This window comes from Peromyscus leucopus, chromosome 18 (genome assembly GCF_004664715.2).
Source record: "Peromyscus leucopus breed LL Stock chromosome 18, UCI_PerLeu_2.1, whole genome shotgun sequence".
NCBI classification, from domain to species: Eukaryota; Metazoa; Chordata; class Mammalia; order Rodentia; family Cricetidae; genus Peromyscus; species Peromyscus leucopus.
The window spans coordinates 45755344-45777564 of NC_051078.1; the positions used below are offsets into that span (position 1 = coordinate 45755344).

Below are 22221 nucleotides of genomic sequence, written 5' to 3' on the forward strand. Positions count from 1 at the left end.
TGTCTTTCAAAAACACGAATGAAGAGGAGACAGGAAAGCCATCTTTTGTACTGTGTTAATAGCCTATCTCTAGTCAGGCATAGTTTGGGGGACTTGAAATGGTGAGGGTAGTATTGTTGTATAGCAGTGTGAATGAACACACACTTATTGAAAACAAACGAGCTGCCGAAATGTGTAGCCAATCAATCTGCCCCTCTCCCCACCCCCGCCCTGACCAAGGTACCTCCTCATCAATCAGGTCTTTTTGGATATGTTTCCTAAGTAAATGACTCGTGCAGACTGTCCCCAGGGTAAACCCTCTCTGGCACAAACACCAACACCTTGCGATTGCTGCTCTGTGACTTGTGTTGGGAAGTTGGGTGTTATCCGGTGAGTCACATTTCTCAATGTTTCCCTTATCTAGGCTTTACATTTTATTTTAGAAGCTCTTGGGTGCCACTGGGTATTCCATTTGATTTAAAAAGTGAAGGCCTTCACGTTTACTCACAGGAACATCTAGAAAACCAATGCCAGGTGGGCCAGAGCTGTGCAGGAGAGGAATGTCCTGGTCAGGAAACTGAGTCAGGCACCTCTTCCACCAGGTTTTCCGTGGTCCAGCGCACCTCAGACCCTGCTGGCCACAGCTCTCTCTTCACGCCGCCTCTCCTTCGAGTCCCACAGTATTGTCCAGGTAAGTGGAAAGAGATGCTGGAGTGGAGGGGGAAGCTCTGAAGTGTTCGTTTTTTCAGTGTTTGTCAGGGTCAGGATCAGGTTGTGTCAAATGTGAACGGAGAACATTTGGTATGAAACATGACTATACTGATTCAGTTCAGTGGAATCCAGAGAAAACTGGTTTTGAAGATTTAGAAAACCGATGAAGCATCAGTTCATAGTCAAAACTTAAATCTTACCTAATCTTCAAAGCCAAGGGAAAAATACAAAAAAAAGTACCAATAAGGGGAGAGTGATTAATTTTTTAATAGACTTTATTTTTTAGAGCAGTTTTAGATTTGAAATAATTTGAACAGAAGGTATGTGGTTGCTGTTTGAACATCCAGTGCCTATTTTCCAGTGTCTGTATGAGTCAGCTTACTCTCTCCCCTCTGCTCGCAATCACGTGTCCCCTCGGTTGTTGACTTGTTCTCCTGTCCTTAAGATGGATAAGGGACAAAAAAGAGATCTGAGTCCATTTAGCTTTTCTTCTTCTTATAATGAAATCACATCTTGTGTAAGTCTACAAAAGTGAGGACATAAGGCCAAAATTTTTGTAGTCAAAATTTTCCTTAGAAATGGCTTAAATGACCTATTATGAACCCCAAGACACACACAGTTGTTGGGTTTTTGTCTGGTTGGTCTTCCCTCCAGTACTGAAATAGATATAGATTTCTTCAACTGACTACTGGATGAAATAGTAGATTTGCATTGCAGAGCAGGTTAAGGAGGGAGGCGGTCATGTAAACACTAGACTCTGAGGCAGGAAGATAGCAAGTTCAAGGTCTTCCTGGACCACAGAGCATATTCAAGGCCAGCCTCGAAAACCTAGCGAGACCCTATATCAGAAATAAAATACAAATAAATGAAGATGTGGGGATACAGGTCTGGGGTAGAGCACTTGCTTAGCATGCATGCAGGACCCTAGGATCAATCCGCAGGACTGGAAAGCAGAACTCATATTCTTTGTGGGGAGACCAGAATCAGGTACATGACTTATGGGGTTCAGTGCAAAATGAAATCGCAGGAACCCCTTGCTCAGGAAGTCTTAGGAATGTCAAGATTGCTGCAGTGGGACATTAAACCAAGTGAGTGGTGATGGCGGGCTTTAGTCTTCAAGAATAGAGCCGTGCGCAAATGCATAGGTAGCAGCCTCAGAGAAACTGAGAAAAACGAGAAGCTTGGAAGGCAGTTCAACCCCAGAAGAGAAGCCTCCCAACACCTGCAGGGGAAAACGGGGCTGAATCACTGACAGCGTTTCGTCATCCTTTGGGGTTTCTACCCCTTCTCCAAATTCTGCCCCAACCAGCTGTGAGTGTGTTACAGTTGAATTGGGGATTTTTTGATTTTCTGATTGCCTGCCCCCAGAATTCATTGTAACTTAGAACTCAGATTTCAGAGGTTCAGGACTTAGCTAGTTGTTTGTTCATGGCTTCTGGCATTAGGGAAAAAAACAACAACAACAACAAAAAAAACCTCACAAAAAGGATCCCACCACTACCACCAAAAAGTGGGCAGGGACTAAAAACTTTTCAGAGGTGTAAAAAAGGAAGTATGGGCATTCAAGCAAAAATCTTGATCTGCTTTTTTAGTTGATGTTTTTGTTTGTTTTTCCAAGAATAAAATGTGTAATTTCTAAAACAAATTGTACTTGGAGAAAAACAAAGTTATTACCATGAGTCTTCCTAATGGTTCAAAGCAGGTAATTTACAAATATGAGGTTCAAAGCTGGGTGTAATGGCACATGCTTGTGAACACAACACTCCAGAGGCTGAGGCAGAAAAACCAGAAGTTTGCGGCCAGCCCAGGATACATAGCAAGGCCCCGTCTCAAATACACAAATGCAAGCCCCACATTAGGTGCAATTATAAGATTTCTTCAAATAAAGTTTTAATTATTTTACTTGCTAAAATGGTTTCCTTCTCAGATATTTGTTCCAAAAAAGTCATGAACATAACCTCAGCAGCTAGGACTTTATGTTGTGGTCTGTGATACAAGGCTTTTTGGAGGAGGGCAGGGTATGTGTGTGAGAGAGAGGAGAGAGAGAGAGAGAGAGAGAGAGAGAGAGAGAGAGAGAGAGAGAGAGAGAGAGAGAGAAACTGCCTTCTATTTAACAGCACAACCCAGGCAAGACAGCAGCTGGTCAGAAATTCTCCAACAGGCTTAAGAATAACAAGATATTTAAATTAAAGTGACAGAAGATTTATTTCCTGTATCTTTTCTCTTCCTGGCTTCGCTCCTGATGTTAGTACCCTACTCTATTCCACTTCAAGACCCCACAACAGGCTGAATTGACTCACCCGCTTTGACAAAAAATTGCTCCCTTGTGTCTGTGAGAGTTACATGTTTGAGCTTTAAAAGAAGTGTCAAAGTCAGTTGGTCACCCAGGTAGACGGGACAGCTGTGCTGACTCATGCTCACCTGTCCCTGGTTAATGGCACAGCATGACACTGAGCACATTAATGCAAAGCTTGCAAAGCACACACTGTTTTCACATGTTATTGTCACATGCTTTCCAGGAATTGAGATATTTTGGGTTAATCTTTTTATTGTGGTGTTTTTAGGGCAGTTGTGTGGTGGTGGTTATTTGGCAAGTCTTGAGACTAGAGGCTGCCATCTGCTTATTCCAACAAGTGATATAAATAACGGTGGGTCCATAGGAAAGAACCTGGGTACCAACAACATTTTCTCTTCAATTTCCTGATCAGTAACAGGTTGTATGATTTATTACTTTTTAGATTTTTTTATTTATGTGTATGTCCCTGCATGTTCGAGAGTGTACGTGTGCATATGTGTGTATGTGCACGTGTGTGTGCAGGTGCTTGAGGAGTCCAGGAGAGATCATTGCACCCCTCAGAGCTAGAGTTACAAGTGTTTGTGAGCCACCCAACGTGGATGCTGAGATCCATACTACCTGTGGGCCTCTGGATAGAGCAGCCAGGGCAATAACCTGCCATGGCTCCAGCTTCAGGTTGAATGTTTTAGGAGAGTGACAGGTACATATTTATACAAATTACTAGGTAGGTTTGTTCAGAATGACTTGCCAACTAGTTTTAGTAGCTACTACTGAGTACTACTGTGTAGACTGCTGTGGATTCCTCCATTCTCACAGTACCTCACGGAAACAGAACTATTGCTGTCTCACTGAACAAGAGCTCCTGGGTAGGTAAATGTTAGGGACTGGTTTTGAACCTGTGACCAGTCCATGCTGTACAACTGTCTTTCTATCTTGTTTTAAAATATTGCCTGCTTTTGTTTTTCTTCTCTCTAGAATGATGGTGGCCAATTTGCCTCCACAATTTTGATATGATTTCAGTCCTAAACAGAAATATTTCAGCTTACATAAAATTTATTTATTTATTTATATGAATACCGATTTATTTTTATGAATACAAGTAATGCCGATCTGCACCTGGTAGAATAGTGGTTCTCTGTGCTAAGGGGAAGACCGTTTCTTTACATCCAAAAGCAAAAACTCACAAGAGGTTATGCTTAGTAAGCCTGACCACACAGAGCCCCTCCCAGCACGTATTTACATTAACCCAGGTCGAAACTTCTCCCCAAGATAAGCGCTGCCAAAAAGCCCTTACTTAACCTTATCTTTGCATGCCAGCGAAGCCTTCGGAGAACTTGGGTAGGTGTGGCTCCTAGAAGCCAATCACTTGATTCAAGGGGCAAATCAGGACCCGTGTTTACGAGAAAAAATGTAGACACCTGTGGATGACGCGATTGGTCGCTGATGTGCGTGGGACAGCCAGTTTGGAACGCTGTTGGCTCCCTGGACCCCGTGTGTGTGGACAGTGTGAAGTTGGGCATCCAGCTTTCACAGCATAGAGCGAGCGGGCACTACAAGTTTGTCCGCTCCGTTGGAGCTAGCCAGCGTCTAGCCAACCGGCGAACTAAAATAAGCAGGATTGGGGGCTCCACCTGCTCCCCCGCCGGCCGGACCTTAGACAGTGGCCCCGCCCCTAGACATTAGGCCCCGCCCCCAACGCTTTAGGCCCCTGCTCGGCCGGGACACCCCCGGCCATAGGCTGCCCCAGTTCCGTGTACACTCCTCGCCCCGCCCCCGGCAGGCTCGGACCGTACCACCCGTGAGCACGGGGGAGTCGGTCTTCCCGTGACCAAACGGCATTCGATCCGAGCCGTCCCCGGCCTTCGCGATGCAAGCCTGAGGAAGTTTAAGTTTCTGTAGGCACACTCTGAGGGTTCAGCGATCTCAGCTCTGACTAGATCCTCTGGATCCCCGAGCCGCGGCGCCCTCGTCCCCCCTCCAGTCCCTTCACGGATGGTCTCGCCCAGGGAGTACCTCGGGACCCTTTAAATACCGCGTGGGGCTGCAGGAAGGCTCCAGAGTTGACAGGCCGGCCAGTGCCCCGGTGTGTGCGGTGCTGGGTGAGGGGATACGCAGAGCCCCGCGACCCCGGCCACCCAGCCTTCCTCAAGCCTCTGCGCGGGATCCGGGGGTGCGTACCCATCCCAGGGGAGGGGCCGTGGGATCTGAGGGGACCGCCTCTCCTCAGGGCGGCGGGAGGACTCCTTGTGCCATCCGAGGTCGGGGCATTGGACCCCCGGGGCCGCGGTGGCGGTGGCGCCCAGGCGGGGCCGGGGCGCTGGGCCGCGATGACATCCCTTTGGGTGCGTGCCAGCGACTGCGCTCGGGGCGCGAGGCGCTCCGGGCTCCCGGAGTGCGGCGGTGCCCGCTCCCCCGGCCCTGGAGAGTTGGGCTGAGCCGTGGTGGGGCCGGGCCGGGCCGGGCCACGGCCTGTGTTTGCCGCTTGTTGCCGGGTTTCTCGGGTGCTGGGCTCTGTCCCGGCAGTCCCCTCCCCCAAGCGTTTGTTTTGACAGGAAACGTGGTGCTGCTGGAGGGAGGGGCGAGCGGGGAACGTGGGCGAGCGGGCGGGACTCCGGGGACTTCCGTTGGGCTGGACGGTCCCGGAGGCCAGCTCAGGTCACATCTGGGTCAGACCCTTGCCTTCTCAAGGATGACTTTGTGCCCAGGGTGGCACCACAACACATAGCAGCGAGATTTGGTGGCACGTGGATGACACAGTTACGTGTGTTTACGTTAGTAGGGGAGGAAAAACTTCCATTAAAACGAGCGATTTCTCAAGGACCTGACGTTTCCTTTGAAAATGACTGGGAATGTAGTTTTATGGGAGAACACTTTCTTGGCATGTACAGGACTATAGGTTCTGTCCACCCCCGACCACATGAAGCCCAGATCATGTGTTTTAATCCAAAAATCTAGTCAACAAAGAAGTGTCTGTTAAACTACAATCCAAGCAGAGGAGAAGAAACACTTAAGAGTGGTTCCCCCTGCGACTGAAGTGAAATATACTCTTTCATCGTTGTCTTGGTACCTTAACGTGAAGAAACCAGACAACTTGCCCTTCTCCCTAGAGAGCCGCTCAGCACTCAGGGGGTCCAGCTCAGAGGTCTTGGTTTTCCTATGTCAGCTGATAATGTTCTTATGCTGGTTCCTGAGCTAAGAGGCTCCCTGCCTACCCGCCTTTTCTTCCCTTGGATTTCATACATTGCCCCACTTGACGTGGCCCAGGGCTGAAGACCCAGTCATGTGTACAGGCAGCTAACATGAGGCCCTGGAGTGTGTTTAATTAGGAGCAGGGATGGGCAGAGAGTGCTTTCCAGGATGAAAAGTGCCTAGAAACCTTCCCTGGTGCTGTAATGAATGACATGTGACTCTTGGATCATGGGCACTGCCTTGTAGACAGTGGCCAGCTTGTTGGCTTTTGTCTAGTTCTCTGTAGGCTCTGATTTGATGAGGACCAGTATTGTTGCAGGGACTTTCCCTCAGTCCTATGGTTTTTCTTTGCTCTGGGCTGGTGCTGAAGCACCATTTGGTAGAAGATGGAAATTTTCTAGCATCTGCAATTTTTTTCATCAGAGCTCAGTGTTGTGTCCCACCCGCTCCCCCTGTCCTGTGGCAGGCCACCTCCCACCATTATTTTCACTAGGGCCTCTTGAGGAATGAGGGATAAGAGACTTAGTTAGAAAGAGAGGGGAGAGAAACAGAGAGAAAACACAGGACAGACTCTGGGCCTGGATCCTTATCCACCAGCCCTGAACTTTATTCCAAAGGTCTGTTTATAACAATGCCAAGGGATCGAGCAAAAGACCTCCCCCTTGCTAGTTACCATCAAGTGCAGACCCTTAGAAACTCCTGCTACTCAGGCCCGTGGTCCGATCAACCTTTTATGCAGTCCTGCTGGGTACAGCCACTAGGAAACGTAGTGGGCTCCAACACTGTCCTGTGGGTGCCTTGTGCCTGACTTCAGTATGGTCTTGAAGGAGGGTAGCTACTAAATGTCTCTTGACATCTCTTTTTTCCACAACCTAGCCTTAGTTGCATGGATTTCATTCTTCAGGGCCCTGTTGGATAACCTGAACAGTTTACTTCAAAATGTTTATGACTTGGCTAGCTGTAAGCAGTTAACCCTTTGGGTAGTGCCTGGGTTTTAACAAGGATTTTGCAATACATAAGGAATGGCATAGAGGGCTTTCGTCACTATAGTGGGGTGGTTGAATGTTACTGTGCTGAATGATCTCTTTCAGTGATGTCCTTCACGGTATAGAGCTTGAACAGCTGTCCCAGGATAAGGTCATCTTGCTTCCACATGTGCAAGTGCCCATGTGATGATAGACAGATCAATTTGGCAGAGAGGGAATGGAAAGAATGAGCAGCACACTGATTTCCTCCAGCCTCCCTGGAGCAGTAGAATGTGTGGGCTTCGGGGTTCCAGCCTGCTGTGGCTGGAGCTGAGCCGCTGCTCTGCTGTAAACCTTTGGGGGAGTAATACTGTCTCTCTGACCCATACGTTCTTACTTTAAACAAGAGTAACACCTACATAACACAGTTATGATGCAGATTTGAGGAAATCAATTCTTTTAAGCACCCACAGAGTATTATTGAGATCATGCTAAACGTCCATAACTGTTGGTTGTAACTTACTCTTTAGTATTGGTAGGGTCCGAAGAGGATAGTGGTACAATGTGCATGTTCTTTAGGCTCCTGGGACTTTGAAGCTTTGCTAGCCTTTGAATTGTGTGGATATAGGAACTAGAGACTGGAAAAGGAAATACTTCCTTTTCTACATCCATTTTAAAAGTTACTGGGAAGGCAGAAATGCAGACTGTTAAACTAACTACATTAAGTGACTTCTTGATGAGCAATGTGATCCAGGCTGACAGATTGAAAACTCCAGTTGTTTTCTGAGTAGACATGGGGCCAGATTTGTTCATATGAGGATACTCACTTGGTGAGCAGTGTTCTTACTGCCTCGGGGACATGTATGTCAGTGCTAGTGTCTTTTTATAATCCTGCACCAGGACAGGTTATTTATAGAAATAGTTTTCTGTAGAAAGGAAATAAGGACATGAAGTCAAATATAAACTGAAGAATCACAAATTAATAACTGATCTCCCTGTTCTCTGTGGTGAGACACATGGATGGCTCCTTTAGGTTCCTGTATCTATTTCTTCATCTCTAAAATGTTAGCAGTAAACTGTCATTACTCATCAATGTATTTAATTCAGCAATAAATCTTTACCTGCTGACTGGTCCTGAGGAGTGACATGATGCTGAATGTTAGAAAAGAATGGACTGATACATACAATCTGCAGTTTCTTCAAATAGTGACCCGTTGTAATAATGTTGGAAACTTTGCTTGGAGGTATCGACTGTCTTTACCTTTGGCCAGTGAGTCCTCAGGTTGGTGTTCCTGCCGGATCGCTTGATTTAACTGGGAGTTGCTTTGGTGGCCAGCAAGGTGGATCTAAGTTTGTCAGTAGGAAAAGCAGTGTGCTTCTTTGAAACAAACGGCTTTATTATCACCAGTCTAAGAATCTGAAATAGTTGAAGCAGTCTAGTTACCCTCAATGTCTTCTCGGTTGAGTTGGTTGTCCCAGAGGACCCATGTGGAAACTCAAGATGGAGGAAGAGAAGGATTGGTGTGAGGGCGCCTGCAGACGATCTCTCTCACTGGGACAGGCCATTTGATAGTTTCATATTTCAGAAAAGCATGTAGTTCTGTCCTAGGGTCACTGCCAGGCTTGTTTTTCTGTAGGGGAAACATGATTTTGTTCTCCTGTCTTAATGGCCAAGGTGATTGGACAGAAGTCCACAGTCACCGGTGTCCTGTTGTCTGTGTCCGACACTGTCCCAGCCCCTCTCCTTAGTTACCAGGTGAAGTTGCACTCCAGCTCCACACGTTAGGCATTTGGGGTTTACCTACATACAAAATAGACAACTCTTAACAAAGTGGTGAGTGCCTTGCTTCAAAGACAAGCTTCTGCTTGGATACAGTAAGTCCCGGTTGTAACATTGATGCTTTTGCCTACTAAAGAGCTTCTAAACAGTGTGATACTTTTCAATTTTCTGTTATAGCTGAGTGCCTCAGATTCTACCTCCAGTGACAGGTTGACACAAAACTTAGTTGCATACAATTAAACATGCTTGCTGTATGTATGTTTGCTTTTTTTAAAAACATCTCATGCTGTTTCATGGAACTCTGGTTTGGAGGAGCATCTTATCAATTTCTGACTGAAAGAATCTGAAATTAGTCCACCTCATGGTCCTCTGCCCCCGAGAAAACAGCTGTGCATGAAGTCACACAGTAAGCTGGTGACAGACTGGGTTCTAGCTCTTAACCTCGTGCTTCTTACTTTTTAAGTCTTGTACCTGACTTCCTTGTTCAAGTAATTATAACACCTACCGAATGCGCTGTCCAGCTGGAATATAAAATGAACCGGTTCATAAATTCCCATAGATGAAAGCTTTTATTCATTTTTACTGAAATACCCTGTTGGTGTAAGGCCACTGCAGTAGAGAAAGCAGGAGCCAGCCCAGGCGTGACAAGACCTGGGGTTTGGATTCAGTAAAGAAGCTGGCATACATGGTAGTGTCTCTGCTCTAGAGCTGTACTTGGCAGCAGCGGGCATGTGAATGTGTAGGGCTGTTTGTTTGCAGATGTTCTCCTTGAATCTGTTCCAAATAGGATCCAGTGACTGTGATGTAGCTGACCCTGAATATTTGTCGTGAACTTGGTGCTGGATGAGGCACTGTGTCTCCCTTACCAAGGAGACTCAAAAGCAGTCAACTGCAAGAAAACAGCTGCAGATGCTTTTTGGGGGTGTGAGCATGCTGAAAGCCTGCTTCGTCACCCCACCCTAGTTCCTTGAGACAGGGTCTCCCACTGCACTTGGAGCTAGGTAGAGTCCAGCAAGCCCCAGAAGTCCCGCTGTCCCTCCCCGCGGCCATGGGATTACAGGTTTAATCTGGGCTTTGGGGACTTGAATTCAGTTCCTCATGCCTGATACACAGATGTTTGTATTCACTGGCCCATCATCAAGTCCTTTTGTGGAGAGGAAGGGGACATGCTACAGAGCTGCTGAGCAGAGTGCCATGTGGTGGAGGACAGGGGGAGGCCTCCTCAGAATGAAGCATTTTCAAGTAGTGCCAGCAATGGGAAGTGAACTCATGGCAGAGAGTGACAGCAGCTCATTCTCTCCTGTCCTCCCTGCCTCCCCCCAGGACACTGTAGTAAACGCTCAGGTAAAAACCAGTTTTCACGGGACAGAAGAACTTGCTACTGAAGAGCCAAGAGTTCGGAACTATTTTATAGCCCATGTCTATGGTAGTCAGCTTTGGGATTGTAAGATAGGGTGAATGCTTCCAAGTGGCAGTTCCCCACTGCTCAGTGCCTTTCTATCTGCAGAAGCAATTCACAATTCTCTGGCTGCTCAAGTTTTGACCTGAGCCAATGTGCATCTCTGTGAGTGTCAAGACTGAAGAAAGTTTTGGTTGAGACCAGGTGGAAATGCCCTTTGGCCTTTTTCCCTTTTCACGACCCCCCCCCCCACTCCCAGGCTCATCCTTGTTCCTGTCAGCACCCAAGAGATGCAGTTTGCCCTATATCTCACAATGACGTCTGGGTCTCTCCTCTGTACCCCTTAGTGCTTCTCAGCAATACCTTGTCTCCAGATGGCTCACACAGCTTTATGTAACCATACTTGAGAACAGGACAATGTCTATTTTGTTCAGTTACTTTTCCCAGTGCCTGGTGCACAGTAGGTACTCTGTAAATATGAACAGATAGATTCATTTAAGAAATTGTAGAGGCATTCCCAGTCATATTATGCATTGTTAATGGCTTTTCCTTTTTTTTTTTTTTTTTTTTTGGCATTTGTGCAAAGTATCCCATCCCTCACTGAAGTGAACTTTATCTTTGTTGCCTATCCAGGTTGGAAGTGCCTTCTCCCTTGGGCAAAATCCCTTTTGGTGTCAACGATACTATGTTCCTATCAAGGCTGATTTCCTCATAGCCCTGGCTGGTGTTATGGGCCCAGGGCTGGCATTCATATGCTTTCTCTATTGTGCTAGGCCTGTCCCCTTCCTTGGGATGCTCTGTGATGTCCCAGAGAAAGCACTTGACTTACCGTCTAGGGGCTGGTTCCATGGTGGAGTAAATCTTGTCCCTCTGAGTCCGTTTATCTTCCTAGGTGTTGGGTAAGTTGTGCTAGCTGCTTTGTGAATTGTTAGGTCCAAACCAAACAACAGGTCTTGGTCTTCGTGCTGGGACAGTTCTTATGGAAATGGAGAGACCTGGTAGTCCAGGAAGTCTCTTCAGTCTTTCATTCTCTTGAGAGGCTCACAGAGGTGCCAAGAGTGTGTTGAGCATCCTTATTTTCTTTGTAAGTTTCATTCTTTAAATTTACCCTGTGTATGTGTATAGGTACATTCATGCTCACAGCACTTGTGGAGGTCAGAGGACAGTTTGTGGAATTGGTTGTCTCCTTCTATCATGTGGATTGCAGGGATTGAACTCAGGTCACTGGGCTTGGCAGCAAGTGCCCTTACCCAAACCATCTCCCCAGCTAAACCTAATTGATTTAAAACAAAGCGGTAAGAAGAGTAACTGTGTTTGCGTGCTGTGTGAAGAAGCCCCGTGATGCAGTTAATCCTCTTCAGTCTTGACCAAGGCCTGGAAGGTCAGTCTTTGAGCCTTGCTTTCCCAGACTCAGGTGGTTAAGTGACTTCCCCAGAACAGAATAAGAGTCTGCCAAGGAACCCACAGAGCCTTACCTCACCAACCCAGGAGAGAGCGTCTGCGCTCTGTGTGCATTTTAAAAGGATTTGTCATCACTTAGAGCTGCTCCACATTTGCACTGGATATGGAAGGAAGTCTTGATGATCTTGCAGCAGTGTTGGTCAGGGTGCTGAGGAAGGGGGAAGTAATTTCTTGGGGACCTTTGTTCCCCTCTACTGTCACACCTGTGGGCATTATATTATCCATGTTGGAAAAAGCATGTTGGAAACCATGTTGATTCAGGGTCTCTCTGTCTGGGCAGGTTCTCGCTGTCTCTGTCTCTCTCACGCCCCCCCCATCTCTCTCCCCCCCTCCCTCCCTCTCTCCCTCCCTCCTTCCCTCCCTCCCACTCCCTTCCCTCTTTCTCTCTCTCTCCATACCCAAGGTGATACAAGATGCCTTTGAATGATGAGAAGCAGTGTGTGAACGAGGACCAGCAGAGTGATTCAGAGTCTTCTCGGTTCTCCGAAAGCATGGCTTCGCTCAGTGACTATGAGTGTTCCAGGCAGAGCTTCACCAGCGATTTCTCCAGCAAATCCAGCTCTCCTGCCTGTGAGCAACAGGGAGCAAGGCAGGGGGCGGCGGGGTGCTGGCAGTGCAGGTGGCTTTGAAAACTCAGAAGTGTTGTGCAGATCTTCCCCCTCCTTTCTAGAGCCACCAGAATAGCGTGTCGAAGGCACTGTAGCTGTCTGCGTGTGTTCTTGGGAATAAGCCTGGAGCCTGCTCACTTTATGTTGAGCCTTGGCTTCTGGAGCCTGCTCATTATTTTATGTTGAACCTTGTCTCCTGTAACCTGCTCATTTTATTTGAGCCTTGTCGTCTCTAACCTGAGACTGAACCCCATCCTCAGCCCTGCCTGTTTTGTCTCCCAAATGGTGGCAACACCCCTTCTTGAGATTATCTTGTGCAGATTATGATGAAGCCAAATCAGTCTTTTCTGTTTCACATCGAAGGAAATTTGCCTTTCCGGAAGGGTGGACAGGAAGTGAAATAATCTAAAGAGAGTTTCCCTGCTGATTTTAAACACTGTTGTGCAAATCCCCCCAGATCAACCCACAGGGAGAATTACTACACTGTGGGTTGTGGGAGAGCCAGAAGAGCGGCTGTCACTGGGGGGACAGACACCCCCCCCCCACCTCCTGTCTGTGGACACAGGACGTGGGTCAAGCAGGCTCTTTTTTTCCTTCCCCTTCCTTCCACAAGATTTCACTCTGTAGCCCAGGCTGGCTTTGAACCTGTGCCACTTTCCTCCTCAGCTTCCCCCCCCCCACCAGGGCTACAGATACAGGTATGAACTACTTGATTTTGCCTTTTGTTTTTTTACGTTTTGAATTAGCATTTTATCTAGAAAGTACAGAACATCTAAAACTAGCAAAGCTAAGGTAGGAAAAAGCAACTGATGTTCAATATGATCAGATGCCCACTTCAAAACAATTAGTTTTGTTTATTTCAATTTTTACATTTCCAGCTTTAAAACTTGGAAAATCTATAGTATAGAGAAAAGAAGAGATGGCCTGGAGCATCACCCAGACATGACAGCCAGCGGCCAGCACTGCCAGACCATCGTCCCTCACACTGATGTGGACTCTTGCCCTTAGTATCGTAACCCAAACATATACCTACTCATGATAAACACTGTCCTCAGGACCACCTACCATGTCGTAGAGTAACAGACATTTGTACGTGTTCACTGATTTGTCATTGGGCAGTCATTTCCTACCTTGTGTTGCTCTTTTATAAATGGGGTTTTATGAGCATCCTGATGCACTGAGACGTTCTGGATGTCACTGGTGATTGGACCAAAGACTACAGGTGTTTTTAAGGAGAATCTTGAGGTAGAGAATCCACAGCAGCCATGCACTTCTGCATCTTTCCTCATTCTTGACACCATGTCCAGGGTCTCTATATCTGATATCATGGTACCCAGGCATTCCAAAGAAGGACTTGGCCAGTTCCCAGGCATCATCTTTCTCACCTTCCTCCACTTAAGCACTTCCTCTCCCTCCCTCCCCTAGAACAGTTACAACAAATGGAAAGTATTGCCTATCCATGCCTTTATTTGAGGTCATGACTTCTAGTTAACTGAAGCTGAGATTTTTTTCCAAAAGTGATTTTGTAAACTTAATTTATTAGAACAATTTCTTAGTATAATATCTAGAAATAACTCTTCACTATTTTCCTATTGAGTAAATAATCTACCCTCTCAAATATATTTTGTTATGATTTAATTATGTATTGAGTTCCTCCTATGCTCTTACTTAAATTGCTCAACAGTGGCAGCGCACCTTTAATCCCAGCACTCAGGAGGCAGAGGCAGGTGGAACTCTGAGTTCAAGACCAGCCTGTGGTCTACAGAGCAAGATCCAGGACAGCCAGGGCTACGCGGAAAAACCCTGTCATGAAAAAAACTAAAAAGAAAAAAATTAATTGTCTTAATTAATTGCCTCTGAGAGAGCCTCTTAAGAGGCTAATATATGTGTCAGTGAAGTCAAATGAACTAACAAATGGCAGAAATGGGAATGAACTTCAGCCTTACATTAAACTGTATATACAGTGAGGAAGTACACAGCCTCATCTGTCAATCTACTGTTAGTACATGTAAACACATATGTCAATAAACATGGAAAAGAAACTGGTTTCAGTTTTTAAAAGTTATAATAGGCCTATATTAAGGAGTTTGTCCCAGGAACATTTGAAAATTTATTATAAATATGGAAACTAAAGCTGAAGAGGGAGCGCTTCGATACTTGAAATCTTTGCCAAGCCCACCTTTCTTTAGTGTATGCTCTCTGACTTGTAGAACCGTGATATTTACCTGAGAAAGAGCCTGCCTGGCACTGGGGACATTGGATGTCAGCTTCTCTCCTACCGAATCAGCTGACTTCGCTTTCCTTTCAGCAACAAGCCCTCCCGGGGGTGTGACGTTCGATGACGTGATGGCTGCTGCGAAGAACTTATCAGACATGACTCTTGCTCATGAAATAGCTGTGAATGAGAACTTCCAATTGAAGCAAAATGCCCTCCCAGAGAACAGGTAACCTGGAATCCTGTGTGTATGTGAAGGATGCTAAAGAGTGTGTGTGTGTGTGTGTGTGTGTGTGTGTGTGTGTGTGTGTGTGTGTGTGTGAGATTAAATGTAGCGAAGAGTTCAGTGGGAATGCACTGATTCTTGTGAGTGCTTCCTGGGAAGTCTCCTATTTCAGCAGTTCATTCCTGGCTGGCTTTAAATGGGACATCTGAGTAGAATGTGGCAGCCATTCAAAGGCATGTCTCCTTGGGACCAACCTGTTCTGTCCCTTCAGTGCATGCTCAGCTATTGAAGAAAGAGCAATGCTGTTGTTATCTTACCCTAAATACAGAGCTGTATAGAAGACTGTCTACTAAGTCATGATATGCCTTCTTAGGACAGAATTTTTTGAAGTTATTAAAAGATATGCTAAGGAAACATTTTAGAGTTTAGGGGAAAACATGAATCTCTAAATGAAAAAAAATGTATTATATTGTGCATATTGGTGTTTTTTTAGTATTTATTTTTATTTGTGTGCATGTGTCTATCTGTTTGACTATGTGTGTGCATGGAGGCCACAAGAGGACTTTTGATTCCTCCAAATCCCCAGGTATTTGTAGGACACCTGGTTTGTTAAGAGGGTTCTGAGATCTGACTGCCTGTCCTTGTGATTCCACAAGTCTTACTCACTAAGACATCTCTCCAGCTCAGTGTTTTTATTGTCTGAAAACATTGTTCATGCTCTGAACAAGGAAAATATGCTAAGAGATTAATCATGGGCTTAAGGGTAAGCTAAGTTCTGGGTTTTTAAATGTATTTTCTAAATATCTATAGTGAACATGTATCTTTCAATGCTCATTAAAACTAAATAGTCCATTTTTTTTCCCTGTAGCCTTGCTGGTCAAGTGAAGCGTGTTGTTCACCAGGCCTTCTGGGATGTCTTGGAAGCAGATCTCAGTGCCGAGCCCCCCCAATATGAGTATGCCATCAGACTGTTTGAAGAAATCAGAGAGGCAAGTTGATGTTGTTCCATTAGTGCCTTAATCCCTGGGGTCTGTGTGATGGATACCGTAGATGGATAGCTTATAAACAGTAGAAATTCCTCACAGTCTTAGAGGCTGAGAAGTCTAAGACCAAGACACCAGCACTTTTGCTGCCTGGTGAAGGCCTATTTAGAATCCTTCTTTCTTTATCCTCACATGACATGGGGGGGGGCAGACAAAGGAGCCCTCTTGGGTCCCTTTCATAAACGCATTAATCCCATTTCTGATGAATCTACTCTCATGACTAATAATTACCTGTCAGAATTGGCTTTCAACATAGGAACAGGAATGGGTGTATGTATGCAATACATTGTAGCAGTTGGTTTCTTCTCAGAAGACTGTTTGGTATCTTTGTATCATCTTTCACTTTAAAAGACTATCAGATTCCAGTAGATTCTTCTGTGAACCTCGGAGCGGTGGGTGGAATCTAGGGAAACAGCAGCAGATAGAGCTCAGGGTAGATAGAGCTTTGAGCACAAAACAAGACCTTGGAGTTAGACCTGGCTTTGGAATAGGCTCACCCTCTAAAAATGTCAGCTTTTTGAGTGTTCACAGGGTAGTTACAGGAACTCAATGAGAAGATGGCAGTTCTTTTCAGTGTCATTGACAAGATGCTTGCTCTTTACCGTACACTGTTGTAGTATTTTATGTGCACAGTTCTCTAACTCACCCCGGGTCACAAAGCTTTGAGGTCAGAGGGATCTGAATTGAGACTGTCAGGCTCAGGGCTTGTTCCCCAGCCATTACAGTGTACATGAGCTTGGAGCCAACCCGTGATGAGTACTCAGTTAGCCACCGGCTTGTATAGTATTTGTGTGCAGCGCATTCTTCATGGACTTCACAGGGCTTTTCCGTCTACTCCTGAGTGGTTTTGGAGCCACGGTGTGCAAGCCGTTCCTCCTTCCTCGCGGAAGGCTTTGGAAGTGTTCAGGTTCTGCATCCTTGTCAGTTGTGTTCTTCTGAAATGTCAGTCAGTCACCACAGTGGTGGCTTTTGATCAGCAGATGGAGCTTTGTTCTCAAGGTGGAGACACTGAGTGTTTCTGACCCAGTACTTCCTAGGCAACATCGGGACACCCGTGTGTGAATGGGGAGCACCTCCTTCGGTAACTGTGCTGCTGACTCTTCTTTCCCCGTGCAGACTCTCCTCTCTTTTCTCACTCCTGGTGGGAACAGGCTTCACAATCAGATCTGTGAAGTTTTGGACATTGACCTCATTAGACAGCAGGCCGAGCACAGTGCTGTTGATATTCAAGGTCTGGCCAACTATGTCATCAACACGATGGGAAAGATGTGTGCTCCTGTGAGAGATGAAGATATCAGAGAGCTGAAGGCTACTACCAACATCGTGGAGATGCTGAGGTTAGCCCTTTTGCTGCATCCATTTTCTTATAGTGTCTTCACGTTCATTCAGAGACCTGGGAGCATGGGGAGCGTAGATAACTGGTCTTCCAGAGGAGTTTGTGACACAGAGAAAACAAAAAAGCAGGAATCCAGTCAGTCCTTGACAGAGTGTATAGAATTTTCTAGCCAGGTTGTTAGTCTGCCTTCAGTGGACCCTGAGGATACAGTAATAAAAACTGAATTCCTGGCCCCAGGGGTTTAGAGGGAGAGAGAGACTTTGAACAATGCACTGTGCTAATTAAACAGTTGTTATTGGTGCTATTGAAGGATGCTTATAGGGTTGTAGAACTTCCAGCAACTGGATTCTAATGTAGTCAGGGTTAGAGGAAGCCATCTGCATTGGGAAGAGTCATTAGCTGCTATTGAATTCTCAGGGATTTTGTTAATAAAAAAATTGTTTTGTACTAGTGTCTGACTCTGGGAGTATTGGTCAGCAGCTCTCTACTTTCCTTTTGGGAAGCCAGGCTCTCCTGTTCTTGGTTGTCCCTCACCAGTTGGTGATATTGCCTCCATTCAGCTACAAGAGGAAAGAGACTGTGAGACATCAGTGTGAGAACACAGCACCGAGGGGCAGTACCCTTGACTTTGTCTCACCAGACTGAAGTGGGGCTGCAGAAGGGAGATCCTGTCTGGAGATACTTAGCCTCAAATCTCCAGCTCTGCTGCAGTTCCTCCTAGGGTGGGAGGTTCACATTGATGTGTGAGCATCTTGTTTATCTCTGGTGGCAGTCACTTCCTCCTAATCCCAGAGGACATACTGAGAACCAAGGTTCATGTTATAGTTTTAGAAAACAAGGAGATGGAAACTGGTCTATATATAGAATACAGAAAGTAATTTCATTTGTAGCCTGTGGTAAATTGACAGTTTGTCAAGGTGATGCTTCACCTGTCTGTAAAATTGGCTTTATATGTCTTTAGAAATGTCCTGAGTTCTGGAAGATTACAGAAGCTCTTCTTCTAGCCACCAATATTACTGGCATATGATGTCAGATCTCTAGTGTTTATCTTGGTCGTGGGTACCTACTGGATGCCACTTTTTTTTTTTTAATCCACTGAGTTTGGAGTTGCTTGTATAAACATGGGTGGAGGCTGTTTGCTGGAGCATGTGTAACTCACGAGTGGCAATAGCCACTGAAGAAAATATCACCCCCTTTCCCAGCAACCGTTAACTGCTAGTCGCTCTTAGGCAGGGGTGGAACTTCATGGATACCTCCTTGTGCCCTTCACCCACTGTAAAAAGGGACATCTCTGTCTGAGGTTGAGAGCAGCAGTGATCTATGAGTATAAACATAAATACTTAGAAGGAAGATTGACAATGTGTATTTAGCCAAACAACAATAGTAGGTCCCCTCTATGGCCTATGGCCTCCTAAGTCACAGGACGTTGATTTAGCTTACAGTATCAGGTGTGTATTCCTTTCTGTGACGTAGGCCTTAAATGCAATCAGAATGTAGTTGGTTACCCCACAAATAGCCATGCCACTGTTGCCCAGAAGGTCCGTTTTGTAGCCCACAGGGTTCACAGCTAGATAAAACCATTGGTGGATTATCCACACCCCCAGCAGCCTGGATAACACTTTCTGACACTACATACACTAGCAGCCAGGGGAGCTGCCCTCTGAGATCCAGATTAATTTTCTATGTCTGACAATCAATAATGTGTAGCATCTTAGCAGTAAGCCTAGTTTTCCTGTCTAATTCTGGTGGGCAACAAAGAACAGTGGCAACTGCTGACGTTGTTTTGGAGAAAATTTTGGGACCTCTCTGGGCAACAACTCAGAGGAGATGTCCTATTCCTGACACTGATATTTTTGTTTAGAGACCCATGACTTCTGGGTGCGGCATTACTCACTCATGTAGGGTTTCTTCACTCCTAGCTTTTTTAAAAAAAATTGGGGGTTTTTAGTTAGCTTTAAAGAAGTGGGTTTTTATATGGATTTTTTCATGCATCTTTTGTTTTTGTTATACACCCCCGCCCCATCCCTGTCTAAACCTTTTCACACATCGTATTTCCCCCTCATCAGCTTTCATGTTCCATGCATCTTACTGTCTCCTGTGTCTTGGCCTTTACAGACACTTTACAATACAGAAGTCCAAGCTGGGGTCCTCACATGAGAGAAGACATGGAAGTCTGTCTCTCTAGGTCTCAGTCACTTCACTCAGTAGAATGGTTTCCAGTTCCATGCATTTTTCCACTTGCCTGTACATTTCATAATTCTGGTTTTTAACATTTGATAAGATACTATAGTATAAATCAGTGTTTCTCAACCTCTGGGTCAAACTCCCTTTTTCACAGGGGTCACCTAAGACCATCAGAAAACACAGATGTTTACATTGATTCTTTGGGGGAGGGGTGTTTGTTTTTAACAAGGTTTCTCTGTGTAGCCCTGGCTGTCCTTGAACTTACTCTGTAGACCAGGCTGGCCAGGAACTCAGAGATCCTCCAGTCTCTGCCTCCCGAGTGCTTAAAGACATGCACCACCACTGTCCACCTACATTATGATTGATAACAGCAAAATTACAGTTATGAAGTAGCAAAAAAATAATGTTATGGTTGGAGGTGACCACCACATGGAGAGCTGTATTAAAGGGCCACAGCACTAGGAGTGTCGACAACCACTGGGCTAAGTGGACTGTATTTTCATCCACCCATCAGTTGACAGATAACCAGGCTGTCCATTTCCTGGCTATTATACAAAGAGCAGCGATGAACACGATTGCTTCCTGAACTTCTGTCTCCATTATCTCACTACTGTTCATGACACACTTCCAAAGGGATGTCCTCTCTTTTGGTCATGGAAATCTGAGGCATAAGGACCCTGAGGAAGGGTGCATGAGCGTAGGCCTGATGGGTGGAGAGGCTGGGTTTGAGCAGGGCGGCTTTCTCCTCAATGCCTCACCTTCCGACCTTTGATTTACACAGATGCTTTCCTTCCTTCCTTAGAAGTGGAATCCTACGCACTGTGTTCAGGCTCCTTGAAGTTACAGCAGGCTGTGGGGGATGGGCGGCTGGTGTACAAATACTGCCACAGTAGGTGATTTTGCAATGTGTGGAGGAGACCTGTGGAATACACGTGTATAACTTCCTTGAAAAGTGACCCTGGGGAGTGACAGTTGATGCCTCAGCACCGTTTTCAAGAGGTTTATCTTATCCAGCCTGTGACACATAAGTAGTAGTCCTCAGTTTCAATTGAACTTCCTAACTAACCACTTCTCCTTTCAATTCTGAAATTTTTAGACAAATATTCCGTGTTTTGGACCTCATGAGACTGGACATGACGAATTTTGTCATTAGGAATATTAGACCTTACATTCAACGTGATTTGGTGGAATATGAGAGAAACAAATTTCAGGAAATTTTGGAAGAAACTCCAAGTATGTATAATACAGTGTGTGCTTATGTCAAAATTAGGTCAAAATATGGCAATGTAACTTTCGCCTGTTTGTGTTGTGTTAATGTTAAAACATTTTAAGCCTCTTAAAAGTTGAAATCACAAACTTGTGGTTATTTTTGTTTTGTCTCAGGAGATGTGCTGAGCACCTTTTAATTTTTCCATTTATTTATTCCATAAAGGTTTATTGAGCATCTGCTGTATCTTGTTGGGAAGGTGCTGTGGTATGACAATAGACGAAACAATATGAAGTTGTAGTCTCCACAGAGCTAACATTCTAGTAGGCATAACAAACAAGCGTACACTATCACATGGATTATTCGGGAACAAACAGTGGAAGGACAGGAATGAGGGTGGAGGCCACCTGTCGGAGGGATGAGGCAAGGCTTCTTTAGTAAGTAACATTTGAGCAGAGTTTGCTTAGAACTCTGGAAAAATGCTGGGTGGTGGTGGTGCACGCCTTTAATCCCAGCACTCAGGAAGCAGAGCTGGGTGGATCTCTCTGAGTTCGAGGCCAGCCTGGTCTACAGAGTGAGATCCAGGACAGGCACCAAAACTACAGAGAAGCCCTGTCTCGAAACAACAACAACAACAACAACAACAACAACAACAACACACACACACACACACACACACACACACACACACACACCTACCTCTGGAAGGGCACACACAGGTGTGAAGGAAAGGGGGCAGCTAGGACAGCCCTGAAGAGACACTGGCTTTGGTTTGACAATAGCCAAGGCAGATGTGCCTGAGGGAAGTCGGCAAGGAAGAATGGGGCCGTTGGTGGAGAGGGAGACAAAGACAGATCGTGCGATAAGATTGTGAGCAGTCCAGTTTTAATGAAGAGTCTTGAGAGTCTTGAGCAGGGAAGCAGCATGTGATTGTTACTTTCATGGATATAAACATCAGCATGTTTATACTATATAAAGCGATAGAAGTAGAGAGTTAACACTTAAAAAGTGCTGAGCACATTCTAATTTGCTTACATAACTAATTTAACATTACAAGTATATGAAATTGCCTCCCACTTTATAAATGGGGAAACTGAGGCATAGAAAGGTTAAGTCATTTGCTTCTATATCACAGCTTATAAAGTACGCAGCTGGGCTCACCCAGACAGACTCACACAGTCCGTGCACTTATTCTTACTGCATGGGATAAGACAGCCTTAGGGAGTAAGTGTGGCTGCCGAGGGGATGGCCTGGGATGGATAGCATCTAGAGGTGACATGGGGAGGATCAACAATGGAGACTTGAGAGTAGCCAGGGAAGTAGACTGAGTCAGGAGGGTTCCTACAGTGTGGTTAGGGGAAACATGAGTGGATGTGACAGGACCTTCTAAGTTATCAAGAGGGATGAAGCCAAGACTTGACCACTGGATTTAACTAGCGAAGGTTATTGATAATGGTGATGGGAGCTGTTTTAGTAGGTTTATGACTGCAGAGGGGGCAGAGAAGGATGGAATCAAGTAAACACTCCCTCCATCAATCAAGTGCCCAGGGAGCTGGGTCCTGGTACCCTTTACTTTTCCAGTGGAGAGCTTGAGGTGCCATGGCAGCTAGCAGGTGGCTGTG

General features: G+C 45.7%; 1 protein-coding gene and 1 long non-coding RNA gene across 3 annotated transcripts in view; one reads left to right on the forward strand and one right to left on the reverse strand.

Moving 5' to 3' along the window:
• Positions 1–939: 939 nt before the first annotated feature.
• On the reverse strand, positions 940–5105 carry LOC119086211. Its single transcript, XR_005089448.1, has 2 exons — positions 5019–5105; positions 940–1129 (listed from the first exon to the last, which is right to left on the reverse strand). It is a non-coding gene; the product is annotated as an uncharacterized LOC119086211 (long non-coding RNA).
• Tcp11l2 (t-complex 11 like 2) overlaps positions 5049–22221 on the forward strand; it is a 35343-nt gene continuing 18170 nt past the window's right edge. Inside the window, exons 1-6 of one of the 2 annotated variants that reach the window (XM_028883623.2) lie at positions 5049–5156; positions 12184–12350; positions 14697–14832; positions 15698–15818; positions 16989–17209; positions 20489–20625. In XM_028883623.2, the coding sequence (XP_028739456.1) occupies positions 12194–12350; positions 14697–14832; positions 15698–15818; positions 16989–17209; positions 20489–20625 (772 nt within the window). In that variant the 5' untranslated portion in view covers positions 5049–5156; positions 12184–12193. The remainder of the gene's footprint in view (positions 5157–12183; positions 12351–14696; positions 14833–15697; positions 15819–16988; positions 17210–20488; positions 20626–22221) is intronic. The other variant, XM_037196896.1, reaches the window with a different exon arrangement.